The sequence below is a fragment of the Anas acuta genome, chromosome 20 (assembly GCF_963932015.1).
Source record: "Anas acuta chromosome 20, bAnaAcu1.1, whole genome shotgun sequence".
Taxonomy (NCBI): domain Eukaryota; kingdom Metazoa; phylum Chordata; class Aves; order Anseriformes; family Anatidae; genus Anas; species Anas acuta.
The window spans coordinates 10,812,048-10,831,464 of NC_088998.1; the positions used below are offsets into that span (position 1 = coordinate 10,812,048).

The 19,417-nt window shown below is 55.9% G+C and overlaps 1 protein-coding gene across 1 annotated transcript in view; it reads right to left on the minus strand.

The window, feature by feature from the left end:
- NR6A1 (nuclear receptor subfamily 6 group A member 1) overlaps nt 1-19,417 on the minus strand; it is a 73,800-nt gene that overhangs the window by 17,354 nt on the left and 37,029 nt on the right. The window contains 2 exon segments of the mRNA XM_068656465.1: nt 1,581-1,636; nt 3,585-3,815. Coding sequence (XP_068512566.1) covers nt 1,581-1,636; nt 3,585-3,815 — 287 coding nt within the window.

Here is a 19,417-nt window from a genome sequence, read left to right on the forward strand (position 1 = left end):
CAGTGTCCTGAGAAATACCGACACTCGCCACCTCACTTTACATTTAACAACATACATGAAAAAATTCCAGGTACAGCTGCTGAGCCCACTGGGAGAGGTGCTGTGCTGAACTGAGTTAGTCGGGGTGAACTGCTCATAGGGAATCGCTGTTCACTGCTTTGTCCCCAGATAAGCAACCAGGCTGCACCTGACGAAGTCATCAAGCACCTCATGCTTAAAACATGTATTAGAGAATAAAAATTTATGAAGCTAAAATGGACTGAACAAAAATAAGGGAATTCCTGCTACAGGATACTGGAGAGACCAGAAGGAGGATAGGTTTAAGGAGCTGGGTAGGCTCCAGGAGAAGGCTTGCTCTGTAGTGATGAATATGCAACAACATTCTTGGGCTTTTGTTCATATATTATGTGCGAGTACCTTAGCATGGCTGTCACAGAACATGGAAAGACCTCGAGTCAGCGATCTGCAAGGCAGCGCAGTGAACTCCAAGTGTCATTTTCAAGAGCCTAACATTGCTTAAAGCAGTTTATTCCAGTCTTGACAGACCCACATGGGATTAGGAATTAGTAACCGATGTGGTTGCACAACACAGTGTTTGCAAACAGCAGGAAATGCTGTACCATTTCTAAGGGATTTTTATTTATTTATTTGAGCTGTCTCCCTCCTCGATGCTGACTGCCAGCAGGGCCACACTGCTAATTCTTGTTTTCGTCCTTGGGCAGTCACGGGGGACCTGAGCTGCCTGGCCCCTGGCTCTTCACGTCTGCCATTCTGCGCTGGGGTGCACAGCACTTTCATAGGTAGTGCTGTCACAGAAAAGGCTTCCAGTATTTCTTTCTGTTTTATTAAATAACCAGTAAACTTTTTAAAGGCTGCTTTTCTAGAAGCAAGCTGGAAACAGACATCATTTCTCAGGCGTGCGGGACAAGCTGCTGTGTCTGAATTACCTCGCGTTTTACAAGGCATCTCCAGACAAGCTGCGCCATCAATGCACCGAGACATTTACTGGAGCCCCACTTGCAACAACTTAAGAAATTGCAGCACACAGCCTGCAGATTTACTGGGAGCTTTGGAGGCGGCTGCGCTGGCTCAAGCCACAGCCCAGGGATCCCAGGGTGTCCGTGCCAGCACCTGCAGCAATCCCCTGGGGCTGTGACGTGTCCTCTCCCCGCAGACAAGCAGGGCCACACTTTATTTACAAACCTACCGTTCATGACATGCATCTACCTGATGGGGAGCCCAATCCCCAGCAGGCGGGCAGGAGGCAGGGGCAGGGTTGGCAGGCTGTGCCACAGCAGCACCGGCCCCAGCCCCCTCCCAGAGGCGCTCAGCTCGCTGCCTCCTCCCCGTCCCAGGGCACACTGCTCGTGACTCCAGCTCCCAGCAGCCAGAGCCAGGAGTAATGGCAAGGAAAGCGCTTAGAAAACACAGCTCCCATGCACAGGACGTGCCTTCCCATCAGAAAATGGCCAGCCTTTCCCCTGCCACAGCAGAGGGAAGCCCAGCTGACGCAGAGACGTGTGCCAAGGTCAGCTGAACAGGAGCAAGTGAACCCTGGAGACATTTCTGCATGTGCTCACCTGGACAGGCCCGATACTTTTGTTTCTGCCTCCTGGCATGCCATCCTCTCTGATTGCTGAAAGAAAACAAACAAATCTTGGTAAGGAACACTACTGTTTGGTATCAAAAAATAGATTCCTACTAACAGATTCCTATGAAGAAACACTCAGTGCTTTATCACAACGTTGTATTAATTTGAGAGATGGCATGTGGAGAGCAATCCTACTGCTCCCCCAAATAATTCAACAGATGTGCAGGTCTGCTAGAAACTGAAAAGCCAACAGCAGCATTTCTGATGCCATAGCACACAGCCCGGTGAGGCCACCACAAGGCAGGCTGCACCTGCACAGACACCGCTGATGCTGGAGACAACACAGAGATAAAGCAGCTCGCCCCTGCAGCTGTTTCAGAGCAAAGCCCAATTAAGGAGACGATGCTGGAGCTGCTCCTGAGCCGCCCCTTCCCCAGCAGCCCAACCTCGGAGCAGCCCTGCAGAAGGGGACTGCTCTCTGGCCCGGGTCCCTGTGTTTATCAGGGCACAATCTTGTTCCCAGCAGGCCGGGCAGACTTGGCAGCAGGCTCTCCCCAGCTGCACCATGACCTTGCAGCCGCCACTGCCCCCCCGTGCTGCGCTCAGGGCTGGGGGGGGGGGCTCTTCAGGAACAGAAAATGGGACAGTATTTAAGGAAAAATTCCTGTACTGCGCAAGTCTCGTGGTGTCCTGCGGCACCTTTCAGATGTGGAGCATCTCCCTCTGGGGTATTTCTGCACCTTTTACAGCAGGTACAAACCTGGGCTGGTGCACCAGCCTGCCCCGGCCCTCCTGCACTGACTGTGCTCCATGTCCAGAAGTCTGGCTGATGTGAACTGAACGCTGCAGGTGTTTACCCGTGGCTGCAAATCCCTGCCACACGCACCGACTGCTCGGAAAGCCCAGCCTGAAGTGCTTGCAAAGAGCCACGAGAGCCACGAGGCCTCAGGAGCCGCGTCCTGTCCCCGGGAGGCTCGGGCTGCAGCGAGCACCGGGAGCAGGACGAGCACCAGCGCAGCGGCCGGGAGATGGCGGCGCTGCCCCGCGCAGCTCTGAGCACTGCTGAGCGCCGGCAGCGTCCGTCCAGAGACACTGCCCAGGAAAATTGGTAATCAAGGCGGTCGGGAGATAAGCTTTCCATCTCACCCCCAAGATGCGTTTTGTAACAAAGACCCTGGTGGATCTGCAGTGAATTTATGGAGGTTTCAGTGCTTTTGACAGGTGGCTTTCAGATGAGTTATGACATTCAAGGCATCGATAGCTACGTTTAACAAACATGACCCGATGCCTGTGTCTGTGAGGCTGGGCAGCAGTCCTGTAGCAAAGCCTGAGCCCAGGCAGCCCCTGTGCTACAGCAGCCCCTGCTTCTACTCAGCTGATTGTCATTAAACTAAGAAATGTCTGCTTTTAAAGGGTAACAACCTTATTTCTGCAGATTAAAAAGTCAAATGATTGGAGTGAAGACTAGAGATGTGACTGAAATAAATCCCGGTCTATTTTTTACTGTTAATTTCTGAGCTACTTAGGGTTTCTCATCCTGAAGATGATGCCACAACACTTCCCCAGCTCTGTACGTCGGCCACGCATGGGAACCACACCACAGCTGTCCCTAACCCAGGACAGCTCCGGCCCTGACCTCCCCAGAGACAGGGGCGAGCGGCTCCTGTGCTCCCAGACCCACGAGCTGCTCTGCTGGGGGCTGTGTGCCACCGCCTGGGGACAGGCAGCAGCCAGAGACACTGGCACTTGTTGCAGGCCAGCAACTGCAAGCCTCAGCTCTCACAGACAGACAGAGCAACCCAACCCGGGCAGCCCGGAGCCCTCAGGAGCAGGGGTGGCAGAGGCAAGCCAACAGATTTAAGACAGGATGAGATTCATTTTAGTTTTGGTTATTTAGGGGGTCTGGGAAAAAGTAGATTGTGTCCCAGAACGGCCAGCTGGGCCGTGTGGCTCGCGCCTGCACACGCAGCACCCAAAGCTCAGGTTTCTTTACCTTTCCGGTTCATCCCCATCTGGAGGCATTTGAGCAGCCGGCAGTACTGGCACCTGTTGCGCTGCTTGCGTGACATGACGCAGTTCTTGTCCCGGCTGCATCTGTAAACCCGCTTGTTGCAAATGCTCCTTTTGAAAAACCCCTTGCAGCCCTCGCAGGAGATGATCCCATAGTGCAGCCCCGTGGCTCTGTCCCCGCAGATCAGGCAGGTTCGCTGCTCAACCCGGTCATCTGCAAGAGAAAGGAGAGGGCGCTGCGGTCAACAACCCGGCTTCCCCGAGCGACCCGACACAGGACAGGCAGGGGGACGTGGGGACACGGCCACCTCATGGAGAGCCTCTCTGCACAGTTCATGTGCCCACAACCTGAGCAAACCGCTACAGAAACAACACCAAGGTTAAGCTGCTGTGACTCGATTTTACTTTTCCTGCTCCAAACATTTGGAAGGCCTTTGGATGACAAAAATGTAAATTGTACGACCCCCAGCAATAGGAGCTGTCATATTAAATTCAGTGTCTTGCGGCTGTAACAGCCCCTGTGAGACAGCAGAGGGATGATGCACGGCTCAGCCAGAACCTCCGCGAGCACGCAGTAATCTTCATAGACGTGGATGTCAGACGGAAAGGAAAAAGTAAATGATGGCTAAAGCAACTGACTTCGTTAACCTAGATGTAGGCTCATTATCTTGCATCTGCACGGGGAGACCTAAATCCTGCTTCACATTAAAAGTCAGCCCCGCTAAAATAACGCCGCCACCGCACGGCAGCCCCCTCCGGCAGATGCTGAGCCACCAGGCGCCTTCACCCCTCGTACCCGACGCTCTGCCGGCCCCCGCCCCCATGCTGTAACCCAACGAAATCCTGCTCGGGATGAACAGAGCTGTGCTGAGGACACGGGCACAGCTCGAGGGGTCCGCACAGAGCTGTGCTGTGGCACCTGGCGTCTCCCCAGTGTCAGCGGGCACTGCGGGAAGCCTCAGGCACACTAGCATGAGGCAGAGGCCGCGAGGGGCAGGAAGGGCATCGCTGCGCTTCTGACAACAGGGCTCCAGAACCACGCTTCTGTGGTTCTTGGCCTGAGCACGATCTGGGCAGGGAAGTGCAGCTCCCCCAGGCCCCAGGAGGTGGCAATGGCTCTCTGGAGCTCCCTGGGGCTGCAAGCACGAGGCACCTGGCTTCAGCACCCAGCCTCAGGCTTTACCCACAGAAGTTTCTCTGCTGCTGCCAACAGCTCGAAGCACGGAGCAGAAACCTCCCCGCCCCAGGAGCTCCCAGCACGGCCACGGCTGAAGCGAACAGGGCAGGGCAGCACGTGGCAGTGAGCGGGGAAGGCACTGGGTGGCAAAAAACCTGAGCGGAGAGAAGGAAAAGAGAGCACGAGCTCTCCTTCAAGCTTCCCGCAGCACGCCGCCGGGCCTTCCCCAGCCATGCCTGACCAGGAGGTTCCCAGCCGAGGATAGTTTTGTCTGCTGGGTTTTGGAGTGGCAGGACACAGAAGTGACACCGAGGTCCTCCCCGATATAGCCCCAGCAGTGTGACAGAGCAGCCTGGCTCCTTCCTACTGCAGAACGTCTGAGCTCGGTAGCAAGAAGCGAGCCAGGCACAGCAGGGCAGAGAGGAAAGCAGCCCCGGGTTGCACAAGCCAGCCCCAAATGTACACCAGCTGCTCTGACTCCCCAGCAGTTTCCTCCACAGTTAAACCCAGCAGTGACCACAACCGATTGGTATTAATTTTCTAAAAGATTTACTGACGTGCGACATACAAATTTGCATTTCTCTGCAAATTTCACCACAATTGCTATGGAATCCTAAAACAAAGGCCTGAAGAAAGGCAACACAAACTTTAACCAATGCAGCCCTCCTGGTGTCACCGCCACAGGGACACGCTCCCAGCTGCGTGGGCTGGCTCACCTCAGGGCTGTGCCCAGGAGCAGCAGAGGAATGAAAGCTGCTGAAGGCTTCCCAGGCAGGGCTCTGCTGGCCGAGCACCGTGCCCAGGCTCCTGGGAGCTGCACCACCTCCGCCTTTCGTGCTCCCGCAATGTGGGGAGGTGTCAGGGATGAGCGTGGGGCAGCGTCCCCCCGCACAGCTGGTGAGGGGCATTGAAGCCAGGGCTCATCTCCAGGCGCAGCTTTTTGTTGTGGGAAGAATGGGGCCGTCGCCTAGAGAACGTAGGAAGCACGGAGGATTAAAGCGGCTGAGCACGGGACCCTTCCCCTGCCGTGCCCGTTCCCCCCGAGCAGGGCAGTGGTGAGGTGTTGTGAGCGACCCCGCTGCCGCAGGAACCTGGGGCTGCACACGCCTCGCCGCACAAGCTGCTCGTTGGGTGTGTTTCCAGATCAAAACGCACACAGAGCACACAGAGCAGTGCTTCACGCCACGAACAAAGAAACAAACCCCCGGGGAACAGAGAAGGAGATGCCCGCGTACCCCGTAAACTGCTCCTCAAGCAAAACTGGCAGACAAAAAATAATTGCCTACAGGAAGCCTTGGAGTTTCGGTGCTTTAAAAAATCCTGTAAAATTGTGATCCTCCTACAGCCCGCGGGTTTGCCAGCTCCTGACCTTTGCTATTTTTCACCCTGCTTAACGCAAGCTCCTTGTGCAAGCGCACACTGGGATTGCTGAGCCGAATCGCCACTGGGCTCCACGGGAATCGCAAAGCACAGGGGAATTAAAGAAGCCCTGCCCTGGGAGCACTCCGAGCTCCCTTAACCTTGAAATTTCGCCGAGCACCAAGGCTCAGTGTCGGTACAGCCATCGCAGAGCACAGCAGCCTTCCCCCGCCCCGTCTGTTGGTGCTCATCTCCCAGCTCCTGACAATGGTGATAAGAAATAAAGCCACCGGCACCGAGCTGCTCCAAAGAGCTTGTTTGTGGCTCGTCTGGGAGGAAGGGCTGAGCAAACACCTCTCGTTTCAGTTTTCTTGGTAGGTCTTACACGTAACGGACTCGTACGCGGGATATTCGGGCTTTGTTCTCACAACCTATTGTAACGGGGGCCACTAAATCAAACAGTTGCTGCTACGACAAAAGCACTCAGAAAAATCTCAACCTCATCTTGAACCCTGAAGATTTTTATGGCTACTCCCTCACAAACCCCTCCCCAAAGCCACATTAAAGGACGCATTGTTTTCAAAGGTCATGGTAGGTTTCATACCACATTTTAATACAATGTAAATTCTGCAGGAATATTATGATGTTACACAAGAGTCACAGCGGCAGTGTGAGAAAGCAGGGGGACCTCCACTTGTCTGCGCGCCGTAAGGCAGGCGGTAAAAGCCGTGCACTTATTTCATAAAAGACTTTTCCTATCATCGAGATGAGTACTCGGAATCATTTTTAAAACAAAATTCCCATGAATTTCTGAGAAGAAATACCTTAGATTCCTCTTGATGCGCTCGGCATTCAACTGCCTGGGCACATTTGTACACAGGCACAGAAAACACAAGCACAGAAAACATGAAAACCCATGAACAAGCATATAAAATACCGAGCAAATAAAATAAAGTATCAGGACACTTGTTGGGTCCTCGGCAAGCCCCTGTCATAACTCCCAGCGCTGCCACTCATGCAAACAAGCGCTGCCACCGGGGCACTGCCCCTGCTGCTGCCTTCCGAGCGGGCCGGCAGCTCACGGTGGGGACAGGAGCAGACGCTGGTGGAATCGCAGCCACCTCCAAGAGCTGTGAAAAGCGCCGCACCCGCGGCTGTGTTTGCAGCTCAAACCTGTAGCACGCAGCCGCCTGCGCGAGGTCTGCCCTGGGAGGCAGAGCTGTGTCCGCAGCGTGCTGTTTGGGACACCGGTGCTGCACCGTGGAGCAGAAACAAAACCTACATTTTTTAGACTGAGGCAAGAAGTTAAGACAAAACCCACACCAAAGGTCCAAAGAAGAGACCGTGCGGGGATTTAGTTTGGCTGGAAGGGAGCAGGAGGACAAAGAAAGCCGCAGCTTTCAGCAGTGCCACTGCACACAACTGAACTCGCTTTCCACTCAGGAAACCTTCCACAGCGAAGATTACAGGTGGCACCCAACACTGCAGTTTATTAATAGGTTTAACAGCTCTTCAACTACGTGTCGGTTCTTTGCTTCTTGATTAACTCGTCCGCGGACACGACACCCGCAGCCCTGCTCAGGCGTTTCCACCTCCAGCTGCTCCGCAGCAGCTGCGTGGGGAGGGGCGCGGGGGGAGCTCCCCCACGTGTGTTACTGGAAGCCCAACACAACCCTGCTCGCCTCTCACCCCTGACGATGCCTCAGACACCAACAGACGTGTTGTGTTGAGACTCCTTTGCCCTTATCCTTCCCCACGGCTTCTTTCACGGTCGGCTTTTTGTTTCGAGAAAAACGTCCGGTTACATTCAGTACTGAGGGGGAACTGCCCCGTTCCTGCACACTGCTGCCTCGAGCGCCCCGCCAGCACCCAGTGCATCTGCTAGGGGCTGAAGTGACCACCGGGGAGGGGCGGCAGGCAGGGACCACGTCCTTGGGCTGGCCCCCGGCCGCCGCAGGGTGCACAAAGCCAGGGGAGCTGCTGCCCCTCCAGCCTGCGCCGCGAGCCTGACCGGCACCAACCCTCTGCAAATGGAACAAAACCGTTTGTGTGCCCAGCTGTGCTGGAGGTTAATTCAAACGGACAAGCCTCCTAAAGCCTCGGGGGAAAAAAAAGAAAAAAAAACAAAAGGGGTGGAAAAAGAGGTGGCCTGTAACGTCCTCCTCTCTGCTGTAAAAAGGTGATGTGCTACAGAGACACGGAGATGGGGCTCCTTCCAAAAAGCACCGAGCGGAGTGTAGGAGACAAAAGTAGGGATGCTGCGGCGGAGAAACAGCCAGCACACCGCGGTCTGTTACCCCGTCCAGTAACTACATCCAACAGATGCAGGCTTATTCCACACTGATCTTGCTTCTGCAGAAGGGTTCAATCAAAAGCAAACCCTCGTAAAAAAAGCCAGGGAATGCACGGCTGTGCTTTCACAGGGTGTGCAGCGGATGCCCCCGGCCGGCGAGGGCTCACCAGTGGCACCCCAGGGCTCGTGGCAGGGCACCACGCGCGGCCACGGGGCCCACACCACAGCGGGTTCCCCGTCCCACGCCTTTGTGCCGCGCACGGGAGGCAGCCCTGCGGAGGCTGGCGGCTCGTTGGAGCCGGTTGTTTGACAAAGCCCGGGGAACAAAAGCCCGCTGCACCCCGGTGTGCCCCGCTGGCTGGGAGGAGGGCACCCATAGTGGTGTCCGTGTGGTTCTGAGGCCGCTCGGGGCTCAGCAGCCGGCCCCACAGCACCTAAAAACCAGCCCCAGCACCGCCACGGGCTCTGTATTCAGCTCCGGGTGAGACAATTTTATAAATCCATCAGTGACCAAGCGGCACAGCTAAAAGCAGCCTCCCTGCCCCTGCACATCTCCGGGGGAGCTGTCGGAGGCGCGGAGCCCCACAGAGCCCAGCGGGGCCTGGGCACAGCTCCGGACAATGCCGGCCCCACGCAGCCCCCCCAGCCCGGCCCCGGGGCCAGCAGCGCCCCGCGCTCCCTCAGGATCCCCCCAGGCAGGCACCGGCCCCGCTCCCCCCGGCCCGGGCCCGGCTCTCGGTGCCCGCCCGCCCCGGTTCCACCTCCCCTCATCCCCGGTGTGTCCCCCCCCGCCCCCTCCCCTCCAGGCCGTGCTCCCCGAACAAAGGCTCTGGGGAGGCGCCCCCGGTCCCGCTGCCCCCCCCCAGCCCCTCAGCCCCTCACCTTCCCCGCAGGTCGAGTCCCGCTTCATCCCCCCGGCGCCGCGCTCCTCAGCGGGGCCGCCTCATGGCCGCGGCGCGGCCGGGCTGCAAGGCCCTCACCCGCCCGCCGCTGCCGCGGGCCGAGCCTATGCTAACGAGCCGTGATGTCACCGCGGGGCCCGGCGGGGCCGGGGGCAGCGGGGCCGAGCCGAGCCCCTCACCGAGCCCGGGGCCCGGGGGCGCCCCTCCGCCGCCCCCCTGCCGCCAGGGCCCTGCCCGCTGCCCCCCCTCAGGCCCCGCGGTGCCCTGACACAAGCCCTGTGTGTGTGTGGAGCAGCCGGGGTGCGAGCTGGTGAGCGGGGTCAGCCAAACCATCAGGGCTTAGAAATGGTACCGCCAGGGCTCGTCAGGAGGCCTGCACTCACTCCGCTAACAGAAAGCAAAGAATTTCAGCAGCGTTATTGCTTGAATGCAGCTAGAGGTACACCAGCCATAGCTCCGCAAAGAAAACCTGTGCTAGAATGGAAAACATTGCATGACGCGTTGAGCAGTTCATCTTTTCCCAATTTTTCTCTCACGTAAGAAAATCCACGCTGCTTGTTCTCCACCAGGCAGATTGCCTGCCTCCAAACTTGGTGGCAGCACAAGCCTGCACAACGATAAATCTGCGGCTGTTTAGCTGCCCGTGCCAGAACAGCACCGGTGAGATCTCATCAGGTATCACCTCACATTTACCTGCACCCTCACCCTCCTCCTGGGATGAACCCAGCCAAAACTGGCAGTTTGTGCCAATGCCAAACCCAGCCTGTCCTCAAGAAGCCTGCGCGGGTTCGGCTCAGAAGTCACAGCCTGCTTCTGTTCATCCTGAGGGCTGCAGGGCTCACCCGCGCTCTGAGAAACGGCCGGCCTAGAATAAACAAGTCACAGAGGCAACAAAAGAGGTCATATTTCACTTGATCCCCAGCCTGAAATTTTATTGCTTTCTGGTGACATCCAGCAATGCAAATAACCCCGTGCGTGCAGCAGCGGGGCTCCGGCCGGGCAACCTGCTCTGGCTCAGCCCGTGGGGCCGGGCACCCCCAGCCAGCAGCGGGGCTCTGCCCGCTCCCTGCCCAGGTCCTCTCCTGCCCCTAATTCGGGCAGAGGCAGGTGCACGGCGCGGCAGCAAGTTGCTGCAAAGCAGCGGTGCAGCAGGCCCAGTCCTCGGCTGTGCTCGCGCTGTAAATCTGTGGAGCTGCTGTGTCAGTCCTTGACATGCTCTCCGGATTGACCTCTCTTTTTTCGCTGCGGAGGTTACCAAAGCAGGGCTCGTGAGAGGAGCCTGTTATCCTGCACCCTCAGAGCACGGCCAAGGTAAGCCCATCCCCTGGCTGTGCTGTTTACACAGCTGTTTGCAATTGTCCCTGCTCCAAAATCTCCACATTCTTTATCCTACGCGAGCGCTTTGCTCTGCTCCCGGCACCCCTTGGAGAAGTGTGACCAGAATGCGGAGCACTTATTTGGTAACGCTGTGCTGTGGGCAGAGGGGGCTGAAAGAAAGCGCCTTAATCTCGGGATAACAGGCCAACACAAAATGTTGCTCTCACTACTGCTGTTAGGATTGAAAACAGAGATCCAAAAACTAAAAATAAAATCCAGAAACAACTGCAAGTATAGACAAAACGTGGTGCTGGAGAAAGGGTAATTGGCCAGACAATCCAAATCTTCCGAATTGCTCTAAACTCACTTGTATTAAATACTCATGTCACAGTTTGTCCATAATGAATCCTTAAGGGCAGAAAATAATTGCAGAGATCTGGAACTGTTCTGTAAAATGAGAGCCCAAACTATGAATGGGGCACAGGGCAGGAAAAGAAGACAAGAAAGATTAATTCTATTGTCTGAACCAAACAGCCTTAAAGCTACTTTGGTAAAAGGAAAAGTATTGTGGCTGCTTCTCCCGTTCTGCCTGTTACGCTGCCTGAATCAGCCACTTCCCAACCCAAACACAAACAACCAAACCAGAAGATGCTGTTTTCCCTGACAGCCAACATTGCAGAAGCCTACCAGTTCACAACAGTAAAAGCCAAAAACACTGCCAACAACTCAACAAGTGACAACGCTGCCTGCAAAGGATTTATTGTCCTGACACGACGGCCATAAGGGCCAGGCAGAGGAAGCAATAGGACACAGCGAGGCACCCGGGGTATCCTGTAAGGGACCGGGACGGAGGCAGAGCGAGGCGCCTGCAGCAGGCATCCTGCTCCTTCCCCCCAGCCTCCAGCCTGGATACTCTGCACAGAGCATATCGGAAAGGTTTGTACTTGAACGTCGCACTAGGTGAGTGTGAAAGTCACAGGGAGCAATTCCTGACGCCATAAAAAAGGTAAACGGAACAAATGTACAGGTCAAAGCCTGGCAGCATGCATCTGCGTGCCGATCCTGCCTGCTCCTGCTCGGCCTGCTACCAACACGGCCGCTTGTCTGCAGGTGAAGACAGGAAAAAGCCATGTTTAAAAAATTAAAGTGGCTTTGTTTTGCTTTTACATGGCTCGTTTTTGTGCAAAACTACTCTTTGTGTGATTTGGTTTTGTTTTTACACAAACAGGGTACAGCCTCTCTCCCTTTTCTACAGCAGATTGTTCAGAAGCTGTGCAAGGGACTGCAGGAAATGATCCCAGCCACCGGCCTGACGTGTGAGAGGTCTCGGGACAGCAGTTGAATAACAGATGCAGTAATTACCGCTCCTAGCATCTAACGCACCAGGAGCAGGGCATTAATTATTCCGCCGAAGACGTTCACTTGGTGTGCACAAACTTCAGAATTTTCCTCCTCTCTAATCGCTCGTAGGTCGCTGTGCAAGGTGGATTTTTCTATCACATTTCCAGTTTCGTTTATTTATATTTTCCTTTGCTCAGCACTGGACTTGCCGCGCAGGCCCGCTGAGCGGGTGGCGAGAAGCGTTTCATTGCAGCGCGCTCCATGGGTGACAAATCGCCGAGGCTGAGAGACAGAGGAAGGAGCTGGGGGGAGGTTAAGGGCTCCTCAGAGAGGTCACCTTCAGAGGAAAAAAGGAAAACAAATGGGATTGTAGGAATGAGAAGTATATGGCTTTACAGCCTCAGTGGGCAAGTACAAGAAAAGAGAATTGCGGAGGAAAAAGCTTTGCGTTTCTATCAGCAGGCAATCGAGCGCCTTTCTAAACCCTTAGCAGAAAGAGCTCCTCTCCCGCAGGATGACTTCATCCCCTGCCCAGATGCCGGCATTCTGCGACAGCAAGCGAGTCCTGCCCGTCCCACGGCCTCAGAGCATTGCAGGAAGCCTTCGGGAGCCGTGGAGCGGGGTCCTGGTCACCGGCTGCAGACCCTGCACCGCCACGGCACTGCAGGAGCAGCCACACGGCTCTGCCACGGCACGGGGCACACACCTTGGCCGCGGGTGCACACACAGATTAGCAGAAATCTCTTCATCCAAAACCAAAACGGATCCGTGCCTGGACAGCAAAGGCAAATGTGGGCCAGGGGATAGGAAGAGGCGGGAGGCGTTGGGGTCAGAAGGCGAAGGGAGCTTCCGAGGAGGAGGCAGGAGAACTGCCGGGCACTTCGGGGGAAACCTGACAAGCCAAGAGATTTCTGTGGGCCTGGCTACAGCATCGCCGGTAGTTTTAATAGCAATAACAGCAGCGGGCTGACAGTTTGCCTTTACAACCGTTAGGATCACAGTCCTGATCTCAGTGGATGAGAGGTGCCGGGTACCCGGGCACTGCCAGGACAAACCCGAGGGAGAGGGCATTTCCCCAGCCGTCAGCTCAGGCAGCAAAACGAAGGGGGGAATACTGCAGAGCTAAAGCTGCAGATCCTGACCCTGCACCAGGCACATTTTTATGAGCACAGCTGCTAATTAGCTGCTTGGGGTCACCAGAAGTGTGGCACAAATGCTCCCTGCACACTGCTCCGTGCCTCCTGCGCATCGCTGGCAGGCGCTGGGGCCCCGAGCAGCGCAGCGCCCAGAGCAGAGGCTGCTCTGCAGGAATGTGTGACACGAGGGCAGTGCTGAGCTGCAAGGCACGCGCTGCCTGTGCTGTGAGCAGGGCTGCTGCCAGGCAGAGATAACCGCCCGCCTTCTGCTGAAAGGGAAAATGCCCGCGGTTTGTAATCCTCGGGATTTACGACGAGTTTTAAAAATGCATTATCCCAAAGCCTCACTATCTGCCGCGCTGAGGCAGGGCCCTGTCCTCGCCCTCCCCGGGAGCATCCCGCAGGGTCACATCCCACACGCCGCACACCATAGCTTTGCCCAGCGCTGTGGGAGGAGGCTGGGGCTCGCTGCATGCCTGGGACCTGCTGCTGGGCCCTCGCCTGCACGGGTGGTGCTGCCAGGCTGGCAGCTGGACAGGAGGGGGCAGCAGCCTGCAGCATCCCGCAGCACCCCGCAGCATCCCGCAGCACCCCGCAGCATCCCACAGCACCCCACAGCATCCCGCAGCATCCCACAGCATCCTGCAGCACCCCGCAGCATCCCACAGCCTCCCACAGCATCCTGCAGCACCCTGCAGCATCCCAAAAAGGATTTCAGCACAGCACTGCGGAGGGCAGTGCTCGGGAAGGTAACTGTTCTGCTCTGTGCTCCGCAGCAGCCCGGCAGTGTGGGGTATTTCTGCACTGCTGCCCCCCCTGGGTAACATTGCTCTCACTGCTGCATAGTGCAAGAGCCGGGTCCTGAAAAAATACCTGCTACCTGCCCATCCTCTGTCTGCTCCATGTGATCCCAGCCCTTCCCTCCCAACAAACCAGGCTCTCAGCCCTCCTGTAATCCATACCAGCGGCTCCTAGGCCCCAGACGCCCACCCCAGGCACGGGGTCCCCAATTAAGACATCCATGGCTGCAAAGAAAACCCAATCTTATTAGACTAACACTAGCAAAAACCTCTCTGTTCGTGAAGCTGCACAGGGCAAACCATTCCCATGCTTCTTACGGCTGCGCAGGGCGGCCACGGAGCGGGGACTGCTCCTCGGGGTGTGAGGGCTGGGTCAAACACGCAGCCTTTAAGACAATTCGATTTTCAAAGAAACTACACTAACCGCTTCTTCCATGTGTTATCAAATTATGTTAAAGCCAACCTCATAATTCAGATCATTCCATTGGTCAGCTCCTATTTGTTTTCCCTGCACCCTCATTTTTGCTCCAGATCTGTCACATTACATTAACACCTTTCCTACTCACTGCCTACAGAAATAACAGCCTTCGACATGCCTGCACAATCCATTTGTCCTGCTCTAATTACTTTTTGACATAGCCTCTTTTGCTGTTATCTTGCCTTTTCTGACCTCTGTCTGTATTAAAGCCATTTAAAACAATCTTTAAAGTCCGTATCTATCGTGACATGTCTTACACGATGCCACCGGAGCATCAGGCAGTGCCGTTTGGTAAATCCAGTATTAAAATCTATCGGACTAAGACGATGTACTCAAGGAAGAAAACTACTACGTATTGGTGGCAGCTACAACTGGCAGTAAATAGAACAAGTCCCCAGGACTGCAGCACATTTTGGGGATGAAATTCCTGTAGTCACAAAACCATTCTACGTAGCTAGATAGTTCAAAGATAAACGGGGTCTTCTGCAGGCTGAGGAATTTCCCAGAACTGTACAAAAGAGAAGGAAAGCAGGAGGAACTGGGAAAAGCGATCACCTTGCACACAGGAACAACAACAACAACGCACAGCCACCCAAGGAATTGAGCAGACAGGAAGAGGACCAGGGCAGGATACAGCAACACGGGCATGTTCAGAAGGAACTGACAAATTGCACTCTTCTGCACCCTCCCCCCAAAAAATAATAAAAATAAAGGGAATCTTTAATCCCAATATTCCTCTGTTTTCAGCAAGCCCACTCAGAAGTGTGCCCTCGTTTGCTTTTGCAGCCGACTGATGCTGCGGATGAGCCCCTCGTTGCCTCCCATTCCAGGACCTTCAGAAGCTGGTTGTTTCGGGGCAATTTCTCGGTTCACCCCCAGTCTGCTCGTCTAGACACAGCCGGTACAGCCCCAGCGCGGCTCTGCTGGGAACGCACAGCCCTACATTTTGTCTTCCAGCTGACACAGGAGAACACCCGAGCATTCAAAATCCATGACATGGGATGTAGCAGCGCGCTGGTTTGTCACAACCATCTGAGGGGTTTTGTATCTTTGAATTCCTCCAGTTTTATCCCCAGGACATTAAGAGTCCCTGAATGTTGTGGCGTGTTCCTCCCAAGATACCTCACTGCAAACATTTCCATTTTCCCCTCTTTCCTTGCAGTCGGTGAGCTGAGCAGCCTGGCAGCTGTGCTGGGAGGTGCTGCGTGGAGGCAGGGGGCTGCTTCCTCCGGGACACCAGCACTGCCAGGCAGGTCTGCGCCAACTATTAAAATCTAATTTTAATATAACACACAGCACCGGGAGAGGTGACACGGTCCGTACAGGCTGAGCCCACTCCTCACAGGGACCCGGGCCGCCCTGCATCGCCTTCCACCAAGGCCCGGGGTGACGGGGAACCCCTCAGCCGGGGCAGCAGGAGCCCGAGCCGATGCTGCGCTGGAGCACAGCTGCTGGAGCAGCTTTTGGAAATGCTGAGCTTGTACCACATCTAATAGCTGGTGCGGGTTGATGCCTCTGGTAATTACTGAAGCAATATTTGTATCTCAGATGAAAAGCAACAGAACGCCAAAGCTGGAACCACGACCAGAGGGATTTCCACCTGCTGTGCGATGCAGGTTAAGAGGCTCGCTCCTCTACAAGGCGAGGAACAGAGCCATCTCTTCCCCTCCAGGTTCAGAGGCAGCTGCCTGGCAGGAATTAGGAACCTTAATTAAGGTGTGCTGAACTGCTCTCTGAGGACACCAACCACAGCAAAGCGATAATTTCCTAACAGCTGCTCCTCAACACCCACCGAAGGAGCCTGCCTCTCCCCGTGACCACCACGGAGCTGGGCTGCCCCGTCCCAAACCTCACGCAGCCCACTGCTGCTGCTCGGGGGTTACCAGCTCTGTTGTGCTGGGAAGGTGAACATGGCACATTACATGAAGGGAACGGGGCCAAGAGGAGCTGGTGGTGTCACAGCACGGCCGTGCTGAGCCTCGTGGGGGGCTGCAGCAGCTGTCAGCATCACCCCGACCCCGGCCAGCACCACGCAGCCACGGAGCCTGAACGGGAGAGCCAGGCTGGAGCTGGAGCGGTCGGCCCCAGCAACGATGCCTGGATTTCAGAGTCAGCTTTCTGAAATCCCCAGTGTTTGTGTTATGCACCTTGAAATCACGGCATGTAAAGAACCTCCTCGTGCTTACCACCAGGCATCTCACCAGCCAAAATACGGGGCTACGTGTGCTGTGTTTGGTGCCTCTGCAGCACACCCACTACAGCAAAGCAGCCTGTGCTGCTCCCAGGAGGCACCCTCTGAACGCTCCTGTTCACAGATCTGACCAGCAAGGCTGCCACGCCACGTGCAGGAACAGCCTAAAGCACAGCTAGCAGGTTCCTACCCCAAACTCAGCAATTTGAGCAAACTGCCACGCCACATCTATACGGGCAGCTCCACATCTCAGAAAGAGGCAGCACTAGAATTAAAACCCAGTCAATATTTGGTTAAATGCATAAGACAAGAGCTAGGCCTGTTAGCTGTATAGATACAAACGGCACTGAACAGAACAGAACATAAACACTCCAGGGCAGCGACCCCCGTATTTAAAGCACGAGAGATTGCCATCTTCTGTGTGAATTGCCTTCTCAGACACAGGTCTTGCTGAAATCCAATTACTGCGCATTATTTGGAAGAAAATATAAATGTTTCTCTTGTGCCCTTGGACAGAAATCACAGCAGAAACCCCGCACCGACAGTTTGATGTATGTTATTATGCGGAATATGAAGCACTCTCATCTGGTATCCCCCACTGACTAAATCTGGAAACTTTTCCTTGCACATACTGCCTGCAAGTCCGGTGAGGAGCCGCGTTGTGCAGTGGCAGGACTACCAAGCTCCCGGTGACAGCGTAACATGGTGTCCTGCTGAGATCCCAGAATAGCAGTGCCTTAAAAGGCAGCGATGCTGAGATCACAAGGAAAAGAGAATTAGGGCACAGCTGTGGAGTTCTGTAGGCTAAAACATAGACTCAATATGTCAGAGAAAATTAAATCACGGAGCTACATGCGATTTCTGGTCTCGTTTATAACTTGGCTGTAGCTGTGCAGAATTTGTACTTGGGTCATGTGTGTGCATGGCTGTGCTTCTGCACGCAGAAATAGAAAGCGGAATTAATTTTAAAAGGAAAAAAAAAAATCACATGCAAACGACAATAGCAGGCCCTTTGTTTGGGATGGCGTGTACACGCTGGCACACCTCGGTGCTGCAGCCAGGCACCCGAGCAGCTCTGCAGGACAGAGGAGCCCCGGCCCCAGTGGTGCAGCGAGGCCACGCTGACGGCACAGCGCCCAGCCCAGAGCAGCTCCAGCAGCACGACCCGCACTGACAGGCCTACATTGTCCTGTGGCTCTCAGATGGGAGAGACCCCTCCTCAAAAAGAAGGCACCGATACTCACACCAAACTTTTGCAGAGGGTTTTTTCCCCCGAGGAGAGGTGTTTTGCTTGCACCCAGCAGAACCATGTCTCCACACAGCCGTGCCGGTGTTCAGCCCCCTGGTGCTCGGTCTCAGTCTCAGTCCCTCACCCTCTGCCCACTGCTCCCAGCTGCCCCTGACCATGCCATGACCGCAGCGTGTGTGCAGCCCCAGGAGGCGGCTGCGTGACTGGGTGTCACCGGACGAGAGCCTCAGGCTGGCCCCCGGAGGGCTGCAGGGGCCAAGGACAGAGAGGAGACGACAAGCTGGAGCGGGACCTGGTGCTGGCAACAGGGGCACGAGAGCGAGCTTTCCTAACCAGCATGTACTTGAGCATTAACGTGAGAAAGAACAGCAAGAAAACAGAGGTAGGGAGCCGCACGTAATCACGGCTTTGTTTAGCTGAGTGTATTTCCTGTGGAGCTTACAAAGCACAACTACGCAACTGTGCGGATCGGTTGGTATCAGCTGCCCTTGTCCCTAAAGAGGTGAATTATAAACCTGATCCCTGCAGGGTTGTGGGACTGTAAGGCTGTGCCTGGCTGCAGACAGGGCTGGGGACCAGCAGTGCAGCAGAGGCGATCCCCACGGGGGCAGCCCAGCGCCCCGACTCGGGGCAGCACCAGCCGGGGGCAGCTTTTGCTCCGGGCACCCACCTGCTCTGCACCCAGACGGAGCTGCACGGACGTGGTGCTGCCTGGGGAAGGGCAGGGGCACTCGTGGCCGTCCCGGGACAGTCAGAGAGCCAGGGAGGCAGGGGAAGGGCACTCAGCCTGCAGTGACAAAGGAGGGCAGGCCGTTTTGGGCACTGCTGCTGGGCTAACAGAGCAGCCCCCGAGCACACACAGTGCTCACAGGGGTGCGTGCGCACACCACACGGTGATTAATAGAGAAAATGGAAATCTGAGATTTGAAGGTCTGCGAGCAATTGTTCTCCTCAGCAGAACTAAACGCTGCCTGCCTTAAAACACAGCCTGGGTCGTACACGTGCCGTGCCTCTCACAGGTACCTCACAGGTGCAGAAACACTCCCGGAGATGGGGGCGCAGAGCAGGGGGACCAATGCTCTCGGCACAGCCCCGCGCTCCCTGCCCGTGCTCCCGGTGCTGCCAGCCTTGCGGCAGGGCTGGCGCCGGCTGCTCGGAGCGCTGCGCTGTGACCCACTTTCCTGCAGTATTTCTGCATAGCGACAGAGGTCCTAGCAGGACAAGCAGAACTTCGCAGCTTGCAGGATTCTCCATTTCCTATTGCTCCACTGGAAGAATGCGTTTGGCATTCCCACACGCGCACACCGCACGGTGACACACACGCACATGTAAAACGCACAAACCCCAGGAGGGGAGGAATGGGAACAACAATGAGGCTCCCCCCTCATCTGCAGGAATTCTCCTGAAGGAGTTCCAGGGCCGTGGGAGCTCCTCCAGGAACGGCCGAGGGACCCTCGGTGGCTGCCGGAGGGCGCCCGGCTGCTGCGTCCCGGCTGAGGCTCCGCTAAGGGCTTGGCCCCTTCCCTGCAGCCGGTTCCAGCAGCGCGGTAACCCCGACTCAGCCCTGAGAGCC